This window comes from Sipha flava, unplaced genomic scaffold (assembly GCF_003268045.1).
Source record: "Sipha flava isolate LNK unplaced genomic scaffold, YSA_version1 43_pilon_pilon, whole genome shotgun sequence".
NCBI lineage: Eukaryota > Metazoa > Arthropoda > Insecta > Hemiptera > Aphididae > Sipha > Sipha flava.
The window spans coordinates 958317-979579 of NW_020273171.1; the positions used below are offsets into that span (position 1 = coordinate 958317).

A 21263-nucleotide genomic window follows, 5' to 3' on the forward strand; every position below is an offset into this window, starting at 1 on the left:
CGTCCTAATTTGCCCTCTTTTGAATTCGTTACAACAATTTATGTACCATACGCAATGGCAGCGAGAAATTCCATTATTTGCGAAATAACGTAGTTTGTTTACTACGCTTACTACTACTTATCTACTTATTTAACCCAAAAAACCTTTAAAAAATAAGTTAGACGACGATCCACGCCACTTATAACTAATCAAACATAAAGATTATATCATTTACTTAATTACAATTAATTAACTACATTTACTGTTAAGGTATTTTATTTGTGCATTAAGATATTTTAGTTTTTCGTTTTATTATAATGTCTTACTCGTTCAATCATGAGTAAGGCTCAGATATTTATGCACTTAAAATTATTATATCATGTATGTATAGATGCATTAAAAAAATACCAAATATGCTCAGAACATGGATCTTAGATCAAAAAACACACTAAAATATGCAGAGTAAGATTTATTTTATCTTTAGTACTAAAAATTAAAAATTAATTATAATTTATAAGTATTTAATTTTTATTAGTTGTTATTTTTATATTTAATACCAATTTAAAATATAAAAATTACATTATATCAATATTTTTTTTTATTTTGATCAAAATATATGAAACAAACATAATTATACTGGTCAATAATTTGTCATTTATTTGCCCGTTAATTTAAAAAATATCAAAAATGTTCTGAAATATGTACCTATGTATATTCTTAAAACTCCAAAAATATGCATTTTAAAATATAAATTTGTAAAATATGTAAAAATATGCAAAAATTAAGATAGTATTATTTGATTCAGTAGAACATGAATCAAATTTGTATTCAGTTCCGCATTAAACTGGACCAATAAAAAAAAAAAAATGCAATTTTATAAACATCGGAGCTTTAGTTATAAGATTCTACCAATTTCTATTAATACAGTTGTGCTCATTCAGAATCAGTGTAACAAAATATTTTTAAGCTCTCAAAAATATTGAAGATATTATTTGTTGTTTTATTTTATAATTGGTTAATTATCGGTAATCGAATATCGATTATAAATAATAAGTTATAATATTTTAACCAAATGTAAATTATAAATGCGATGATAAATATTTGTTTGAAGACATTATTATCTAGGGAGCGAAATCAAATTATTTTTACTTCTTACTTAATTTGAATGAATATACTATACAAAAAAAAAAAAAAAAAAAAATAAATAACTTAGATTCTGATCGTAGTGAGGAATTTATTTATTTCTGGTGTTTTGTGAATTACCTGTAACAATCACATATTTTGAATAACAGTTTTTCCACAAAAGTTAGATATTTTTCTTATTACTATGTATATTTCACATTTCCGATGTAATAGTGCTTGATTTACATACACATTGAAAAAAAGATACCCATCATGAAATTTTCCATAATGACACCGTTGTACACTACTAATTATTACTTATTATCATTGTGTAAGAATACAACCATTTGAAGATTAACTTTAAAATATATAGGTGATATAGAATTTCGATTATTGAAGCGGGCGTTTTACAACTAGAAAGCAATGATATTCACCTAAAAACGAGTTTTAATGTAGTTCAATTTTCTATAGACTATATTAAATAGGTTATGTACATTAAATTAGAAGTACTAAATGTCACGAGTAGCAAAAAAAAAAAAAATCATTAATTTTACGTGTGTTACTCCTTATAATTTGTTTACTACTCTTTTACTATTTACTAAAACGTTATGAAAAACCAAGTATCTATATGGCTAGATAGTATTCAGTTAAAGTCTATTTTTATTAAATACTACCATGAATTTTTTGATAATAGTATATTAAATAAAACAAAAAATTTTTCACAAACATTTATAATCTAAGTATGATATTTTTATCTTCAAAATATTATACGTTTTGTCTTCAAATGTTGTCATCGTATAATACACAGTGAAAAAAACAATTAATATTAGTGCACGATTGAAAAATTATTATTCATAAGTTTCTACTTAGTGGAATACGTAAATTAACATCAATACAAAATAATCCAGTTTTTAAATTTAGAACAATTTCGAATATAGATATATGATGTATCTATAATTTCGTATTACCCAGTTTAATGTGATTTTTAATAATAAATCATTGTTTTATATTTTATGTATTGTGAAATCTTGTTATTGAAAAAAGAGTAAAATACTACTTACAACTATGGTCGTAACTAGCATAGGCGTAACTTGGAAATTTATTAGGGAGGGGGGGGGAAATAATATAATTATATATCTAACGAAAAGGGTGTCCGAGGCTAAACGCCGCTTTACTACCTAAATATTATTATATAAAATTATTCATTTTCTAACATTATGTTAAGTGAAAATTTAAAATTAAGGTTTTAAAAAAAAATGCTATAGTAATAGTTATAACTAGCTGTTTTGTACTTATTTTAAAACAAGGTATATTAAATATCAGAGGGGTACTGTCCCTCCTAATTCATTCTAGGGGGCAATTGCTGCCCCCCCCCCAGTTTACACCTATGACAACTAGAGACAAAATATTGGGATTGCTGAAATTGCTGAAAATAAAATTGAATGATACTTCACTGTAATTATTATAGGCTATATAAATCTGAAACCAGTGGTAGCTTGTGTTATGGTGCACGTAAACCATTCAAAAATATTATATAAAAAATTATTAGATTCCAATAGTAAATTATAATTGGTTGATATGCATACAGTCTTAACAAAAATTTATATAATAAAAAAAGAAAAGATTTTGCAGCTTTTCGCATTGAGAAGTGTGTCCATTGGTGATTAAATAATTAACGGAGCACACGTTCCAGGCGGCCGTACAAAAGTTAGCTACATGCAAGTCCGTATTTATGGTGGGGGGGCACGGGTAGGCACATTCTCGGGGCGTTAAGTTTCACGGGCGGCAAAATATTTTAGCAAAATTAATTTTAAAAATGATGTACCTAATGAAAAAAAAATAAAACAATAAAAAAGAGAAAATATGTTTTACTATGTTATAATTTGTAAATTAAAAAAAAAAATTATATTTTTATTTTATTATAATTTGTTAATTAAAAAAAAGGAAATTGTTTGTCTTATTATGTTATAATTTGTTTAATTTGTTAATTAAAAAAGGTATTAAACGATTTTCATTTATAAGTATATATATATATATTATGGTCGAAATAATATGTGATGTATTATTATTATTTAATTTTTTGGGAGGGGGGGGGTTATAAATTATATGCCTGGGGGCGCCAAATTTTTAAATACAGGCCTAAACATGTCGGTTAGTATACATGGTCGTTTGGAGCACAATCGATGTGTGCACCGAACCGCGTATCGCGTCGATCATAGAAACAAGATTTTGTGTTTATTTTGTCTCATACTTGATAAGTTATTTTTTTTCAATTTATTTTCATCTTACCATGACTAAGAGCTTAGATAACTTGAGAAAATTATATGTTGATAAGTACGTTGTATGTACCAATAATAAAATTATTATTTTTTTTTTACTCATTTACATAGGTATCTTATAAATTATTTGTGTACCACTTTATGTGAACCTAACGAGCCGCCACTGCTTACGACTGTTGTAAAAATTATCCATTAATTAGGGTGTCATTTTTATAAATGATGTAGATCTTCTACAAGATCTAATCATATTCGACTATTAATATGTATACATTTTACACTAGAATAATTCATTTTTTTTTTTTTTAATGGCTTAATCACCGAAATACATTTGAATACTTCGTAGATTAAGTACTTATTGTTAAAATATATGTTGCTGACGGTCTTGTATTTTTTTTTTTTTTACTAGTAATGACATGCAATTCTTACCTAATCACCAATTAATTTGTATTTTTAATGATTAATATTTTACACAGTTTTTCTTTGTCATCTGTCTATATCTATCTAGGTTATTTTATCTACAATTAAAAAAATTAACGGTATTTTATACATTGAAGTGTACGTAGGTATGTTATTTTTTTTGTATCGTCGTTAATAGTTTACTAGAAATTACATCTTAGATGCATACACCAAACGACATTTGGATTAATGCCTTTGGAGTGAAACGTATTTAACTGTTTTGTTGAGAACTTGATCAGTTATACAAATTTTTATATAGTACATAAGATCAGTGATGCATAAATAGGGAAACTGATGAAAAATTGCCTTCCTAAATTTTGTAGGTGGGTGAGAAATGTATAATTACTCAATGGTAAATTTTCAGAAATAACAATAAGCAAACATCAATACATTTATATTACGTAATTTATGGGAGTAATTATTGCGAGCGTAGTGACCAATTACTTTTTCGTTAAGAGGTATTATTCAATGTTTCACTTTTTCCATAATTCCAACTAGTTTGGCCTTCTGTATAAGATCACAAACAGGCGTAAGCTGGGGTCAGCAAAAAGGGGTCATTCACACCCTAGGATAAATTAGGATCCATTGCTCGACGAATCACATCGGTTGCTCGCGGTAAGGATCTTACTCGATTAACGTAGGTAGTCACGACGAGCACGTACGTCACAGCACCAGGGCTAGGGCTGGAAAACAGAGGCGCTATTTACTATTGTATCCGAACCGTACGGACGTCGTATCACGACGTGCACCAGTAGTGCGCGATAATCATACGCAAGCAGGACCGTGGAGAGAGAAACCCGGGCCCGGGAGGTATATCCTAATTTTTTCCGTAGTTTTTATTCTTATCATTAATCGAATTGAATTTTTAATAATTCGTTGTCTCCCTAATTTCCGGGCCCGGAGAGGTCCGGGAGGATCACCCTTTTCTTCCCCCCCTCCTCTTCTCGGCGGGCCTGCATGCGAGTGCAGGGGCGAACAGTGACGGCGCTGATACAATAGACATGGGCATAACGGAGAGGTATGCGCGCGGCGAGCGAAACGTATCGTCACGCGAACGGTACACGACAACGCCGACGTAGCGATACGCGAAACATCGTCGTCGTTCCGCGGACGCAGTAGCACTTATATACGAGAACCCGACGACGACACGGGTCAACCGCGCGCGCGGAGTCAGTACCGCTACATCGCGATGTGCACGCGAGAACACGCACGCGTGGCGCACTGGGGACCGGCAGTGCGCACGGCCAGATCGCAACGGTGCGGAAACCGCGGCGAGACGGCGGACACTCGCGAATCGCAGTGCCGATGGGCACCAGCGCAGGAAGCGGTGGCGGTTAGTACCGGTGGCCGGTGCACGTAGCTCGTACAGAACCGCAGCGGTAGAACACGTCTTCTGCGCGCACATCCGCACCACCGCCGTCACGTCCGCACCACCTACCGACCGCGACGGCACCGGTGGCGGTAGCAGCCGTAGTAGTGGTAGTGGTATCTGGCAGCGGCGGTAGTGTACTCCGGGTACACGGTTCAGCGACAGTGCACTACTCGGTGTACACACACACACACACACACACACACACACACACACACACACACACGGGCGCGCGCACGAACCAACGCATACACACGCGGTGCGTCGCGGAATCCTGTGCGATAGGTGTCGGCGGCGGGGCGATACCTCCCCTCGCTTCTCTCCGCCGTTACGGTTCGTAATAAATAAAACAAAATCGTCCGGGCGGCCGTTCAGTTCCGCTGTTGCACTACGCGCGCGCGCTCCCGTGTCTCACTCCGTCCGCTTCACCGTCACCGCCGCCGACGCAGTCAGTCCGTCCGTGTCCGTCCGTCAGTTCGCGTGCCGTGTCCGGCGCGTACCCCGCAACATTCGCCGCCGTTGTTCCACGCACCGTGTCCGTCGCAGCTCCACCACCGGGTACGTATACGTGTTTGTGCGCAACGCACACCCCTTCTGTTTGTTTTCCCGGTCTACTGTTTACTGTTTTTTTCCCCGTCCCACCGACGGGGTCTCCGGTGTACGTACACCGCGAGAGACGTCGCGACCGCCCGCTCGGCCGAGCTCCCGCGTGTACCGTTATGCCGTCGCTTAACCGGCACGCACGTCGTCGTTCCCCGGCACGGTGTTCACGGACGTGTGCGCTAACGTCTGAACCATCATTTCGACGCGCACTATCGTTGTCGGCACCGTCCCGCATGGAAACGCGTCCGCGACGTGTGCGACCGCGGTTAGGGTTTTTCAAAAACTCCACCTTCCGTAAACGGCGGAGTGCTGGTGCGCATTGAAAATTAGATCGCCCGGTGTCCCCGGGCGGGTCCGGGGCGAGACCGAGGGGTTCGTGTCGGCGTTTTTCCGGTCCCTAGCCGGCTTTCGCGCACCCCGTAGCAGCCGCGTGCTCCCGTGAAAATCGATTTCCGACGCGGCAACGCGCGCGCTCTCGTCACACCGGCGGTTTATGATACCATTGCACACTGCTACGGTAAAATATGGTATTACGCCGAAAACACGTCGTCGGCCTTGCGCGCACGCACCGCGGCTCTACGGGAGGAGAAAAAAAAACAAAAATTACTCTACCTATCGGGGTGCGCGCGTGGGCGGCATGTCAGCTGCTGCGACCCTAAAAACCGTGGACCCGTCCGAAGTGTAATAATACTCCGTCGTGATCACGTCCTATTATGTTTAGACGTTTCCACCCCTCCGGACAATAATTTTCTCGTCCGTGCATCGTAAAACGTTCAACTTCCTAATGTTTTGTCGTGTGTTACGTATTAATATGTACCTACGCGATTTGTACGACAGTATTTTTGCGCTATGAGCAATAACTGTCATCCGAGAACACATTATTGTCCAATCGTTTCGAGGGGTGTTCGATCGATCGACCCTTCTGTCGGCCCCTCATTGTGAGTACACGCCACTGCGAATCGGTCAACAATTCCGGTGTTACGTACGTTTTAAATTTCGATCGATACGGAATGTAGCGGAGTAGTGTTGTCAAACACTCCGACCACTTTTAATGGAAAAATGGTATTAACGAACGTCTTACTGCGCACCGAGTCCATTGGATAAATATAACAGTACCTAATGCTTACATTTCCCTGTACGAGTGCACACATAAAATATCTCCCCTTACGCTTCCGAAAAACCATATGTTGTTTTTACGATTATTATAAGCACATATAATTCAGTATACTTGTACATGAACAGTGGAGTAATAAAGTGCAGTTCAAGTATATAGTGTACATTTAGACTCGATTATCATATAGAGCTATCAACGAAGTTCGAATTTGACTTAAGACCTCTAGTCTTTGAATGTATATAACTTACATATACTATTGTAGTTATATTTATTTAAATGTCGTTGAACTGCGATAGCAAAACTGAATCGATTAATTTAAATAATTTAAAGGTGGTTTTATATCTTTATTTTTTAAATCTAATATTTTATAACTATAATAATGCCAGACTTTGGGATTATTACATGTTTTTGAGAGTAAATGGCCACCCTCCAATCATGCCATTGGTCACAGGAGTAACTACTATGCGGTGCACATAGGTTACCTATTATAAATGTCAAATTCGATATCTCGTAATGAGTATCATATTAATACTAGAACGTATAATACCAAGGTAGCATATTTTATTATTATTTGTGGTGTAAACAATGCGATTCGCAAGTTTTATGATTTTTTTATTATTCTTTTTTTTATCATGTGAACTTTACAATCGATTTTATTTTGCTTATAAATATAGCTATTTAATATTATTGTGTACGCGTACCGTTCCTATATACAATATTCTTTAAAAATAACATATTATATATATACATATATATATGTAACATTTATCAAATCCCAAAGGTTAATAGTTTATTAAAATCGACTTACAGGTTCGGACTTCCCAACTAATCATATTGTTTTATTATCGTACTTTTTATACTTTAATTATGTTATATTACTTCATAAAAGTATAAAACTATGACCTTTGATGGTTGATAATGTACATTTCTCCAAATATCATTCTAATTAATTTTATATATACCTTTATTATATTTATGGATTAATTTTTTATTAATTAGCAAGGTATACGTTTCAATTGTAACGCGTTGGAATTTTATAGTGTTGAACTTTGAATGTTAAAATTTTTTTTTTAAATATTATATTTGTTTTCTTACCGGGAATACAGTTGAATAGTACCACATTTAATAAATCATACATTACGTATACGTTTAGCCGATTTAGGAATAATTAGTATGATAGTATTTTAAAATTAATCTACAATTAACATCGATAATCTTTATATAAATGTTACCGAAAAACTAAATTGTCAACAGTCGTATGGTTACATAACAAGTTATATTTTTCGTTAGAGGTACTTACTTACCTTATAGGTACTATAGTACCTATAATATATTGTCGATGAAAATTTTAATTACAAACTATATTTATTCAATCCATTATCTTACTAGATGCACTTATATTATTTGTGTTCAGTTCAATAGTGATTAATAATTCATAATGGTCGCCTGTTGGTACACTATTATGGTGTACTCGTTATCCATAATAAAAGAATACCTATACCTAAACATGCATTGAATAGATCACTGGCTGCATGAAGGCTTTATTATAGGTGACAGAAAGTAATGGAAATGATGTGCTTGTTAAAAGTGTTACGGTTTATGTCATTGTTTTGCGCAAGGTTAAACACAATCAATTTGATTTTTCAGTTTGATACTATAAAGGAAAACACATGAAGACAAAATATATAATATATTTAATAATAATAAATATTCATTTAGTAACAAAAAAAAATAATGAAAAACCAATTTGAAGTATTAATCTACTTTACATTAAATAAAATAAAAATGTATTATTTATATTCGGAAAACGTTCATTGATGCATATTAAAAGTCTTGGAATGAGCACTTTGCAAAATTCAGTCGTCAATTTTTTATTATTATTCTTTTTTATATGAATTAAAAATTAAATGACTGAATACAATTATTATTTAAAAAAAACAAACAAAAATGTATACATTTTATGATAAAATAAACATTAAAAATATGACACATGCATTTATGGTAGGTTATATGAGTAATGATTTAATGATTATTGATTATACGTGGTCAATAGTTTTAGTTTCATGGTAGACCTTAAAATTATCGTATTCATGCATTCATCCATATCTCTATAATAAATAATAAATGCTAGTTATGGCATAACTAATGATATTAACTTAAAAAGTTATTAAAAATCCGTTTGCATAAAATTTTTATTAAAATAAAAATATCTACTTCTATTTAAATAGTTAATAAACTTGGTTTGAATCTCAATTAATGCGTTTGTGAAGGAAGCATGGGTCCATACAACCTTTTATGTCTTATATTTTATTAATACTATGGTAGACTTCAATATTTTCTCGGATGATTTAAACTTTTTGTGCTATTGCGTACGTATTTAATACGCGTGTATCAATATGTATATTTTATATTGTTATTTATAAAAATACAATATCATCAAAAAAATATGGATTTTTCAGAGTGAATTGTAATCATGAACGGATTTAACAACCATGACAACAATGAGGGAGGTAACAAGTTTTCGGTTTCACCTTGCAGTTGCTGGACTATTGGTTTGGTCAACGTCAACTCTAAACGTTATCTGACAGCTGAGACATTTGGGTTCAAGATCAATGCTAATGGTGCATCTTTGAAAAAGAAACAACTGTGGACATTGGAGCCGAGCACTAATAATTCACTGTTAAGCGATGGTCCCACTACAACGATCAGATTGCGGTCGCATTTGGACAAGTACTTGGCAGTAGACTCTTTCGGAAATGTGACTTGCGAGAGCGATGATCCTACTGATCCCGGGACCGTGTTCCAAGTTTCCGTAACTGACGGAACCTCTGGTAGCTGGGCATTGAAAAACGTAGTTCGTGGTTACTACTTGGGCGCTTCTTCGGACAATCTGAAATGTACAGCAAAAGCAGCGGGGTCCAGTGAACTATGGTTGGTTCATTTAGCCGCTAGACCTCAAGTAAGTCAACACGAATTCTGATCATATTTTATCATGTTGATATGTGTACATTTTTTCGCATTACAACAATATTTCTTTTATAAAATGTGTACAACTATTTGTATAGGTGAATCTGAGATCTGTTGGACGAAAACGTTTTGCTCATTTGTCCGAAAACTTGGATGAAATCCATGTCGACGCAAATATACCGTGGGGCGAAGATACGCTTTTCACATTAGAACTGAGACCTGATGACGATTTCAAATATGCCATACACACGTGCAACAACAAATATCTATCCAGGGATGGGAAATTAGTAGACACGTGCACGACTAACTGTTTGTTCTCCCTAGAATACCATTCTGGTGGATCATTAGCTTTGAGGGACAAAGCTGGTGGTTATTTATCTCCAATTGGTTCCAAAGCACTTCTTAAGACGCGTTCTCAATCGGTTACCAAAGACGAGTTGTTCACCCTTGAAGACTCTTTGCCACAAGCAAGTTTTATTGCTGCTCTCAATTCAAAATACGTATCAGTCAAACAAGGTCAGTAATAATCGATTTCTGTGATAAAATAATTTAAATCTTAACGACACTTTGATGAAAACTAGGATGTGAAAGTTTTTTCATTTTTCGTGTCTAACAATTAGCTCTTATTTATCCAGTACAAATCTGATGGATCACATTATTACCAAGTCGTCTTTAAGATTCGACTTTAAAGATAAAAAATTAAATCATAAAATTTTTATTCTTTAAATATATAAATGAATTTGATATATACTTACCGTAAACGACTTTTAGAAACTGTTAGATCATCTTAGTTTTGGGAATTATTAATAGTAAAATGACAATATGCAGTTATTCATTGATATATACTTTAGATATATATTTACTAAACAGTTATCCTGTCATTATTTTTTTGTTTCGACATTGTTGTTTCTAAAGAATCGTTTCACTGTTCCCATTATGCTATTATGTTTAGCCTGTAAATCGTTAGATATAACCTACTAGATACTTATAAAAACAATATATGTACAATGAGTAACGCGTTGAAGTATTGTAATATGAAAGTAACTTGAATAAAAATATTTTAATGTTACCGCAAATTAAAAAAAAACTAAGTTAATTTTTTCAATAAATATATGCCGAAGTAAATCATGTGTTTAGCTTAAATTATCTATACTTGCTACTATTTGATAATCTAACCGAGTGTATATCAATGCACCCATGTGTACGTGTAATGACAACTACAATGCATTTTACAAAATCAGAATAACAGTCGAAGATCAAGCTATTTTTACAATACTGTTACATAAAAATTATTTTAAGTATTTTGAAAACGTGTTTTGTTCAAAATCCATGAGCAGTAATGTGCATATTGTGCATAACGTTAGTGTCCTAAATTCAATACCTTATAATTTGTTTGGAATTCAATCCGTAACATCCAAAACCTGTTTGCTTTCCTGTTGCTTTTTTTTTTTTAAGATATCTTCTGACAAATTATCTGGACATCTTCTACATATATTTATTCAAAATAAGTTATATCAAAGGTAAATTTTGTGATGCTTACTATTTATAGATATTTTATTCAATTTTATTTATTATAAATGTGCTATTAGGCATAATTAATGTTTTAAATTATATTTTGCATTGAACTCGAAGGGTATTTTTTTAACAATTTTAAAGTTTGATTTTCTTCGGGTTTTCACTTATTTATTTTATCTAGAAATTATTATAGATATATAATTATATATGCCCTATAATATGTAATTTTCTACCAGCGGCGCAACTAGCGGGTAAGTTGGTAAAGTGAAACTTTGGGGCCCCTGATTTATTGGGAGCCCTCTAATAATGTAAAGGACTCCTTGGTAGATAAATAATAAAAAAATTTTTTCTATATTTTATTGTAAACATTCATTTATAACTTAAAATGTAATAATTATATATATTAAATAGTTATATAGTTTTATATAGTTATTATTTTTAATATCCTATGGAGTATATTATACTATGAATTACTGATTTAATAATGTTATAAAATCATTACTATGACTAAATAATAAATGGGAGACAAGAATAGGGTTTTAGAAATCCAATTTTCTTCCTATTTATAGAAATTCGTAATAGCACCTTAACGGTTACTATTAATAGTAATTAAGCTTAAGTTAAGCATTTTGTAGATGATTTTTTACAAAGAGCTATAGATATAATATGGGTTTAACTTATAATATTAAAATAATTAAAAAAAATTAGTTTATAGAATTATTTTTAATTTTATGAAATTATTAACGATTCTATGGTTTTAATTACCTTATGGGAGGGACGGAAGTTGGGTACTTTTGGTTTTTAGGACCATTTAAATTTTTAGTTAGGAAGCTTCATTTTATATTTGACTTATAAGACTTATAAGTATCTAGTTGTACCAGGGATGTCTACTCATACATTATTTATGAAAACCTATCGACTAAAAATTCTATGCAGCTTATAAATAATAATATTAATAATATATTTTCATACAATTTAAAAATCTATAGAGTGCTAATACACGTACAAATTTTGTTTAAGCACCCTTGCAGGTGAATCATACTTTAATAAATTTATGTTGCTACAACTGTTTTTATTTTTAATAATTATTTTTGATAGATTCGTTGTGCTTCAAAGGAAATTTGTATAATGTACTGGTGTAACGCTTAACCTACATGGATAGAATAATTAAACACATTTTAATGCAGGTCGCGGTAAGAATCAACAATGCGTCACATTCGTTTTGATTGTTTTTTCCTTCCAAAATCATCAAAACCGATAATAATAAAAATGTCCACTCGGCTGTAAATGAAATTTACTAGAACTAAGCGTGAATAAGAACTGTTCAATTTTTATAGTGGATAAAACACAGTAGTGTATTCTAATTAATAATTGTTGTTCGCTGTCCAACTGTCTACTTGTCTTGTTAAACATCGTATAGCTGGAGGATTAAAACCAATTATAACACAGGTGAATAAACCTGGTTTTTCTCCTTTATAATTGTTGTTTTAATTTGTCACGGTCTGAAGGAGACGCATTTTCGTAGCTCTTCAAAACACATTCTTGTATAGTTGTGTATTGAATTTATGTTGACCACGTGTAAATCTTTGAACATCTTGGTCGTATTTAAAGTGCTCTGCCACGTAATACGGACGTGTGATTAGTATTTACACTTGGTATTTAAAAAAAATTACCATAACTCAAATACGAGACTCGTTAACACGATATTCTTTGAGAAGTCGAGCACACACATTTCTAGTTCACAAAATGTTTCTTTTATTGTTCCAATATAAATGTATTATATTGTTTCATTTATTACGAGTTTATCGAAGAACATTATCGTAACAGCAGGTTTAGAGTTCGTAAATTCGTTATAAATAATAAGCGAGACGCAATTATTCACCTTGTTTATAAAAATTTAATTATTTTTAATAAGCCATTTTATTACATTTATATTATTATTCGTTGCACAATTAAACTTTTATGAATCATCTTACCTCAGTAGTTTTATAGCATTTCGTTTTTATTTAAATATATTTATTATATTATCCTAAGCGAGAGAGCTTTTTTTGTGACGTGTAAATTATCTAGCAAAGAAAAAACTAGTTGCATATTAATAAATCATAATTACAGTTTCCGACTCATTCCAAATTGGTAATAACAAAAAACAAGTTGTATCAATACATAAACATCAAATGAATGAAAATATATAAATATTCTCGTGCTTGTAATACATCGATTTGACGATTTCTATACTTTTAATGGATGTAATGTACACGATAACTGCTGTGTAAACACGATATAGGTTTACAGTTTATACTACTGTCTTAGTGTAGTACTCGTATGGTGGATACACCCTTATTTTATTTGAAAGGTGTACGCAAATAGCAAGCTAACAACAGCTGCGGTAGTTATATCCGGAATTGGAAAAGTAAATGCACATTATTTCAATTCCATTTTGCATTTTTTAACAACATTTATTTATATATGTAATTTTTGATGAATAGAATTATTTAAAATTTGTATTATAATTAAGTCAATACTATAATACTGGCTATAAAATATTTTAAATATTGATTTGATTTTAATTCTTATGACAGAATATAGTCTATAAATGTATATTTTATTAAATTTAGCTTGTGTGGCATTATTTATTCCTTCTATATATTATACAGAATATATAATTACATAATTAGGATTCGGATTTCAATTTTTTTTTAAGGCTTAACATGATACTCACCAATCTACACGTTTAATTTATAGGTATTACAGAATTCAAATAATTAAATACTTACCGGGAATCATTTGTACTAAAATTTTACCGTTTTATTAGGTATAATAATTATATAATTATTGTCAAACTGTATATTTTTAAAATCTACAATAAAAAAATCACCTCTAAAACTAATAATAACCTCAAAGTTAATAATAAGAAAAATGTGTTTAAAAAATAATATTGGAAGAAATTAAGCGGTAAAATTATGTTTAAAGATAGAAATATGTAAGAATATGTAGTATAAGATTTTTCATGTGTAATTACATAAAAGACATATGACCCGAAGTCTTTTATTTGAAGTATATAATAGTTTTCATTTAATTAATAACTTTTATTTAGGTAAGTAATCATAATTAGTTTATTTAGTTAATCCGAAAACTAAATAAAATCGTAGTCGTAAAAATGGTATGACTATAATTGCAGTAAAATACCATTATCTTTTCTATAAACATAATTAATTAGATAGGTAATGATTAAAATTAATAATATATGCCGTTTTCTTAAATTAATAGACCCATCTAGAAGTTTGTTTTTAAATAAAATACTTTAATAATAATGCGTGTTAGATTTGCATACATTTATGACAGTTAAAAATATTGTTTTAATGCTTAAAATACATGATTAAATTACATTTGCATCGCTTCAGAAATTAACTTTCCGTTGTAATAATTTCTTAAAATATACAGTGTTTAATTAAAAAATATCTGTTTTTTTACTAGATATTAATATAAAATAAGTGCGTTTCATATGAATAATGAATATTACGATGTTCATGATATAATAAATCATTAGTTTTTAACCTAAACATTTATAATCGACTATAATTAGTCCAAAATACTAAGTACTAAATAGGCAGAGAAAATGCATTTAAAACATTTTTTCAACTTCGTAAAACATATTACACAGTATAACAATTTTATATAAAAGGCATTAGGTATTTTTGGTTGATAACATATTCTGAAAGAGTATATGTCATAGGTATAGTAAATAGTATACGTGTTACGGGTAATGTCCAAAAATAAGTAATGTAAACCTTATCCGCATGTAATCAGTATAATGTATATATGTAATGTACATTTATGATCCAGCAAATATATACGTTAGTTAGTGCTGTGAGGGTATAATATTATTATTTGAACAATTTCATTATTTAATTAATATATAAAAATGAAATTTAACTATCTATTAATACAGTTTGAGTTCAGGAGACGTTCAGAGTTTCAAAGTATTTTTTCGGTTTTATATTTACACATATTTGACAAGCATTTACTTTAATACAGACATTTTGTAAAAGCTGTAATATCAAATTGAGATTGTTCGAGTACAGCAATTTCACGCAAAGAAGGTAGTTAAAATAAATCGCCATGAACGTAATATTATTGTAAATTGATTTCTTTAAAAGTTTTGAAGTTGAAGACTGGAATTTTTATTTGATTTTCAATATTTAATTTCTTGAACTATGTTGTTATTCTCATCAGACATTAAATGTACTGAATTATTATTCATGTCATAGATTAATTAATAATAATAATAATATTTATAATAACAGCCGCACAATTGTTCGTGTGCCGTCATTTTAAAATTAATATGGACGACGTGTGACTTGGACTAAACTAAAATGATTATTTAATATTAAAACGCAATACCGATGGATCGTTGTACCGAAGTCTTTTTGTATTAAATATCATTGACGAGTTATCACTGCAGTTATTGTTCAGTCAAAAATGATTGTTGTCATAAATGTATCGTACATTTTATCAAACTATACCTCAACCTTAGATAATTTATAAATTACTAGTATAATTAACAAAATAGACATTTTATAAATTATATTTATACTTTGTTTAACAACGTTCACATTACTCATATAATAGCCGTCTATCGTACTCTACTCAGAACATCGTATAAATAATGTAAATAATGTTTTAAAATATTCAAATGTTTTACCGTATTTAAGTACTTAAAATTCTTTAGGTAATTATAGTATATTTTTTTTTATAATTTTTTAAATTAGTGGAAGTTATATAGAGTTTATACTATTGTATAGGTTGAAACATTGAAAATCATTTAAACAGACAAACGTTGCATACAGTGGTGTACGTACGGTGGTGGGGGGGGGGGTTCAAACCCCCTGGGCCAAAAAAAAAAAAAGAAGAAAATTGTGATATTATTGATGACGTGTAATATATTCGTAGTTTCATTGTTACGCTTTAAACGTAAAATATACAACTATACAAATACTATAATAATTAAATAATTGCTAGGTGTTTGAAAAGTTTTGTCAACTATCCTTTTTTATATTCCTATAGTTACTAATTTACTGTAACGTAAAAGTAAACTGTAAATTGTTAAAAAAGTTTATAAAATAATATCTATTTATAGCAGTTATTTATCTGTGCAATGAAAAAAAAAAGATAACGACGATTATTTTTGTTAAACTCCCTCCCCAGAGCAAGATTGAATGTACGCCACTGGTTGCATACATACTATAAATTGCCTATATAAAAATTATACTATGTACATTGTTATAAGAGTAAACCAATTTGTATACATTACAATATTGGTATAATGTTTAAAAAATAAGAATTTAATTTAATTAAATTGTATATTATTTAATAAATTAAGAATAATTTATTAAAATGAATTTTTATTTTAATTTTATTTTCATTATTTACATTATTTTATTTATTTACATCGACATTACATCTTAAGTATACTTAAATAGTTACCTATATTATCATCACCTATAGAATATTGTTTACAAATATTTTCGGAAAAAAATCAAAGAATTTTTACGTAAATACTATTGTATTTGTCTATAGCATTTAAGCTAGGTATGCAACACGCAGAGTTTGTGTTGAGTTGGTTAAGCGTGAAAAAAACTTACAAAATTCTCTTTAGTTCTTCGCTATTGTTAATGAAGCTAATTATAGTTAAACCACAGTCTACTGAACACGTTGAAATAGTTGATGTTGTTTTAAGAATAGAAAATTCTGTATTTTGCTCCACGTTCCTTATCCGCGTAACAATTAAGTCTTTAGAGATACATTTCAAATAAATAGTCCGTGGTAAAATTAATTTAATTATCGTTATAATCGGTTTGGTTGTATGAGTTAACATTAATAGACGGAATAATTAATACAACCCGGGCACCGTGATAAGCGCGAAAACCTAAAAAAAAAAAATTTCATACGTGTGTAACGCAACAATATTTATGGCCTCTTCGCTTCGCTTAGAACTATTCGAGTTACGTTGTGTTCCGGAACTACCGTAGTGGGTAAATTATTGTAAAAGTGGGCACGGATTACGTTTTAAATTGTATCGCACATTAAATGTAATCTGCGGTAGTACAGCTATAGTAAGTGGGTATATACCGTTGAACGTTGGTCATTACAATAATTACAACTTGTAATTTCTTGTAGTAGACTTCTCGTTGGAATGCGTAAATACATTTATCGTAGGTGCACTGCCATGGATCAAAAATTATATTTTTTCGTGTATTGCGGACGAGGATCAGAAATAAACGAAATAATAATCATAAGATAATCCGGAACACTGTCTAGAACATAGGCGGTGGCTCCGTTTTATAACAACAATTAGTAACAAAAGCTTTTAAGATTTGGAACGCCTACTAATTTGGAATAGTTATGTGTAAACATAGATTTGGCCACGAGAATATTTTCTCGTATGAAAACTAAGTAAATTTAAGTAAAGATCCACTTCACATACAATTTACCAAAGTATGTATATAAGGCGGAATTTATTACTTATGTGTGTTGTACGTGGGGAGGAAATTAGTCCTGGTCCATTGTTTATCATTCTGTTGTAACAGGTGGGTAGTCTTAGGGGCATTGTCTTGGGCGTAAGAACACTCTTATCCTTTCCGTATTTAAATAAAACAATCAATGATGTATGTTAAATTCTTCGAGTTCCTTTATAAAAGAACAAAATGTGTAGTTAGATGATTCTATTTCATATAATTTTTGAAAGTTATACGTGTATAAGATTTATTAATTTGTTTTCGTGATTCCATAATGAATGTGTAACACATTTAATATATAATTAAAATTTTTATATTTAAAAATCCTGGTTATGCATCTGTACTGAAAGACTATATATAGGTACCTTTGAGTATTAAATTTTTTATATTTTTTATTATAATTTGTTTGTTCGTAGATATACCTAAGTATACAATATTTTCAATTTTTTGACTTATTTTTTGTTTTCATATTTTAAGTTTTGAAATTTAGTTACGACTTAGAATAAAATTACGATAATGTTGTATTTTTCAAGACATGCAACTGTAGCTGTTTATTCAGGAATACATTTCAAACAAATAAAAAAATTGTGTTAACGCATTTCAATAGAATATTATTGAATATTTTTCAGTGATTTCTCTGAATGACTTTTTTTTTGTTTTACATAATATCTGTATAAATTATTCATACACATAATCCGATTTGCAGGGGTGGATGTCACTGCTAACCAAGACGAAATATCCGATCACGAGACTTTCCAATTGGAATTCGATCCTTCTACGAAAAGATGGTATATACGCACAATGCAGGATAAATACTGGACTCTCGAAACAGGTGGTGGAATACAAGCCGTGGCCGATAAAAAGTAAACACATCGTTTTCGTATTATAAGCTTACCTGAAAATGTGAAATCATAAGCCTGTTTATTTAACTAATTTTTGAAAACGATTTTGTCCGCTAAAATAGATCGTCGAACGCTTTGTTCGAGTTGGCATGGCAAGGGGATGGTTCGGTTTGCTTCCGTGCAAACAATGGAAAGTACGTTGCTACTAAACGATCCGGTCATCTATATGCAAATGTCGATGCTATCGATGACGCTTGCAAATATTTCTTCTACCTTATCAACAGGTATACAACTTTAAATTTTGGTTTTATCATTATCAGAGTTGAAAATATTACGAATGACATATTTGTGTTTATACTTGTTTCAGGCCTATATTGGTATTGAAATCAGATCAAGGATTCGTCGGTTACAAATCGTCGTCAAGCTTACGTCTTGAATGTAATAAGGCATCCTATGAAACAATCCAAGTGGAACGATCTGATCGTGGAATTGTGTTTTTCAAAGGTATTTTCGCAACGGATATAAAAAAAAAGTAATTGTTAAACGCTTATATTATCATTTCAGGTCAAACTAACAAATATTGGCATGCAAATGATGAAGGGGTTTCTGTAGAATCCGATGTACCTGAAGGATTTTTCATCGAGTTAAGAGAACCAACGAGGATATGCATTAAAAGTGTTTCCGGTTACTATCTTACTGCTGGTAAAAATGGGATGTTTAGACTTGGTGATGGAGATTATAACAATGCTACAAAATGGGAATACTAATGAGTAATATATTATTTTCATTTCCTCGTATACTTGTGCACTAAAATAGGGCAAACAAACTAAAATAAAAAAACAGTAGGTGTGATTAAATTGAATAGTAAAAATTTTTTTTTTATTTATAATTATAATAAATTAAACGTTTAATCAAATAGTATTAAATACATAATCTACGAGTTCGTTTTTTTTTTAAATTAAATAAACTATTTATTCCATTATGAAAAATTTTTATATATATAATATACAGTGAAAGATCGTAAGTACTCATATGTATGACTAATGAATTTCAGAATATATCCCTACAATTCATAATGATATCAATATTTAAATAAAATATTTACTAAAAACAATATTTTTGACTGGATCTAAATAATTTAACCAAATATTTAAATACAATGAATCCATTAGATATTTTTAAAATTGTTTTACAAACAAGGTATTACAAATTTATACAAACAAAATTTGATCAAATTGAATTTTGTTGTACAAATTTATATTGCTCAATATTTGTATAATCTTGCTTGAAAAAAATTGTATACAATTATATTTATAAACATGTATACACATTTTGTTTATAATACTTTTTAAATTTTTTGTACAGGATACAATAGTCATTAGTCATTATTCATACTATGTAGTAGTCTAAAAATAATATCAAATAACATGACTGTTAATAAAAAAAAATATATAAAAAAAAATTATTTTAATATTTTTCCTGTTGTATTGAGCTTAATACGAGTAATTTGTAAAAAATATAATACAGCATTTTTATTTCACATGGATAACAGAAAAGAGGTATCTGAATTTTAATAAAATAGTTACTTTCTTTTTTTTTTATCTATTTAATGTTATGAAAATATTAAAAGTGCAATACTTAAAATAATGAAAAAATATTAAGAATAGTATTTATTTATAAAATAATAATACAAAAACAATTTATGTGTACAATGATCCAAAAAAATATTTTTTATATATTAAATATAGTACTTAAAATATTTAACAAAATAAATGTCATTGCCCTAGAATCCAAAAAATAATTTATAGCATTGGTTACTAGTCTTCCAAAGAAATATAATACTCATTAACATAATATTTATTAACTTTTATACAATTTTTTTACGCATTTATGGAGACTGTTTGGTATTTATTATAATAATATATGTTTTATGAAACTATTTTTGTGTTAAAATTACATTTACAATTTTATACTCGTATTTTTATTTTATGTTTATTTATAATATATATTTACATATATATATATTTTTTAAATTTATGTATACTTTATAATTTATATTTAGTAATATACTTTTACTATATCCCAAAAATTTGTATTGATATGAAAATTAAAAAACATTTGAAGAATATTATTAAATAAACATTGTATACTTCATTGCTTTATTATTGAACATGCAAAAATATAGTTTTTCATTGGAAATATATTCATATGTAATACTTCTATTTTACAACTGTGTATTTCAGAAGTTATGGTCTAGTCACATTATTTTTAGTTTTTGTTTTTTTGTTTACAATTTAAAAGTAAGTGAAACCACTAACAAAAATTGAAATTAAATATAGTAGCAGGTGATACAAGAAAAATTTCAAATATCAAAGTGAATAATATCATTGTCAGAAAACAATAATGTATTATTTCTTTAATAAATAATAAAATTAATGTTTTAATAATTAAAATTTTAATAAATCTTGCAATTTGGATTAGACTGGATTCTGAAGTGCATCC

The 21263-nt window shown here is 30.1% G+C and overlaps 1 protein-coding gene across 1 annotated transcript; it reads left to right on the top strand.

Moving 5' to 3' along the window:
* Positions 1-5518: 5518 nt before the first annotated feature.
* Positions 5519-19642, top strand: LOC112689339 (protein singed). Its single transcript, XM_025563001.1, has 7 exons — positions 5519-5763; positions 9382-9881; positions 9988-10405; positions 18626-18782; positions 18884-19045; positions 19129-19265; positions 19326-19642. The coding sequence occupies exons 2-7, from the start codon at positions 9396-9398 to the stop codon at positions 19526-19528; spliced, it is 1563 nt and encodes a 520-aa protein (XP_025418786.1). The 5' UTR covers positions 5519-5763; positions 9382-9395; the 3' UTR covers positions 19529-19642.
* Positions 19643-21263: the final 1621 nt, after the last annotated feature.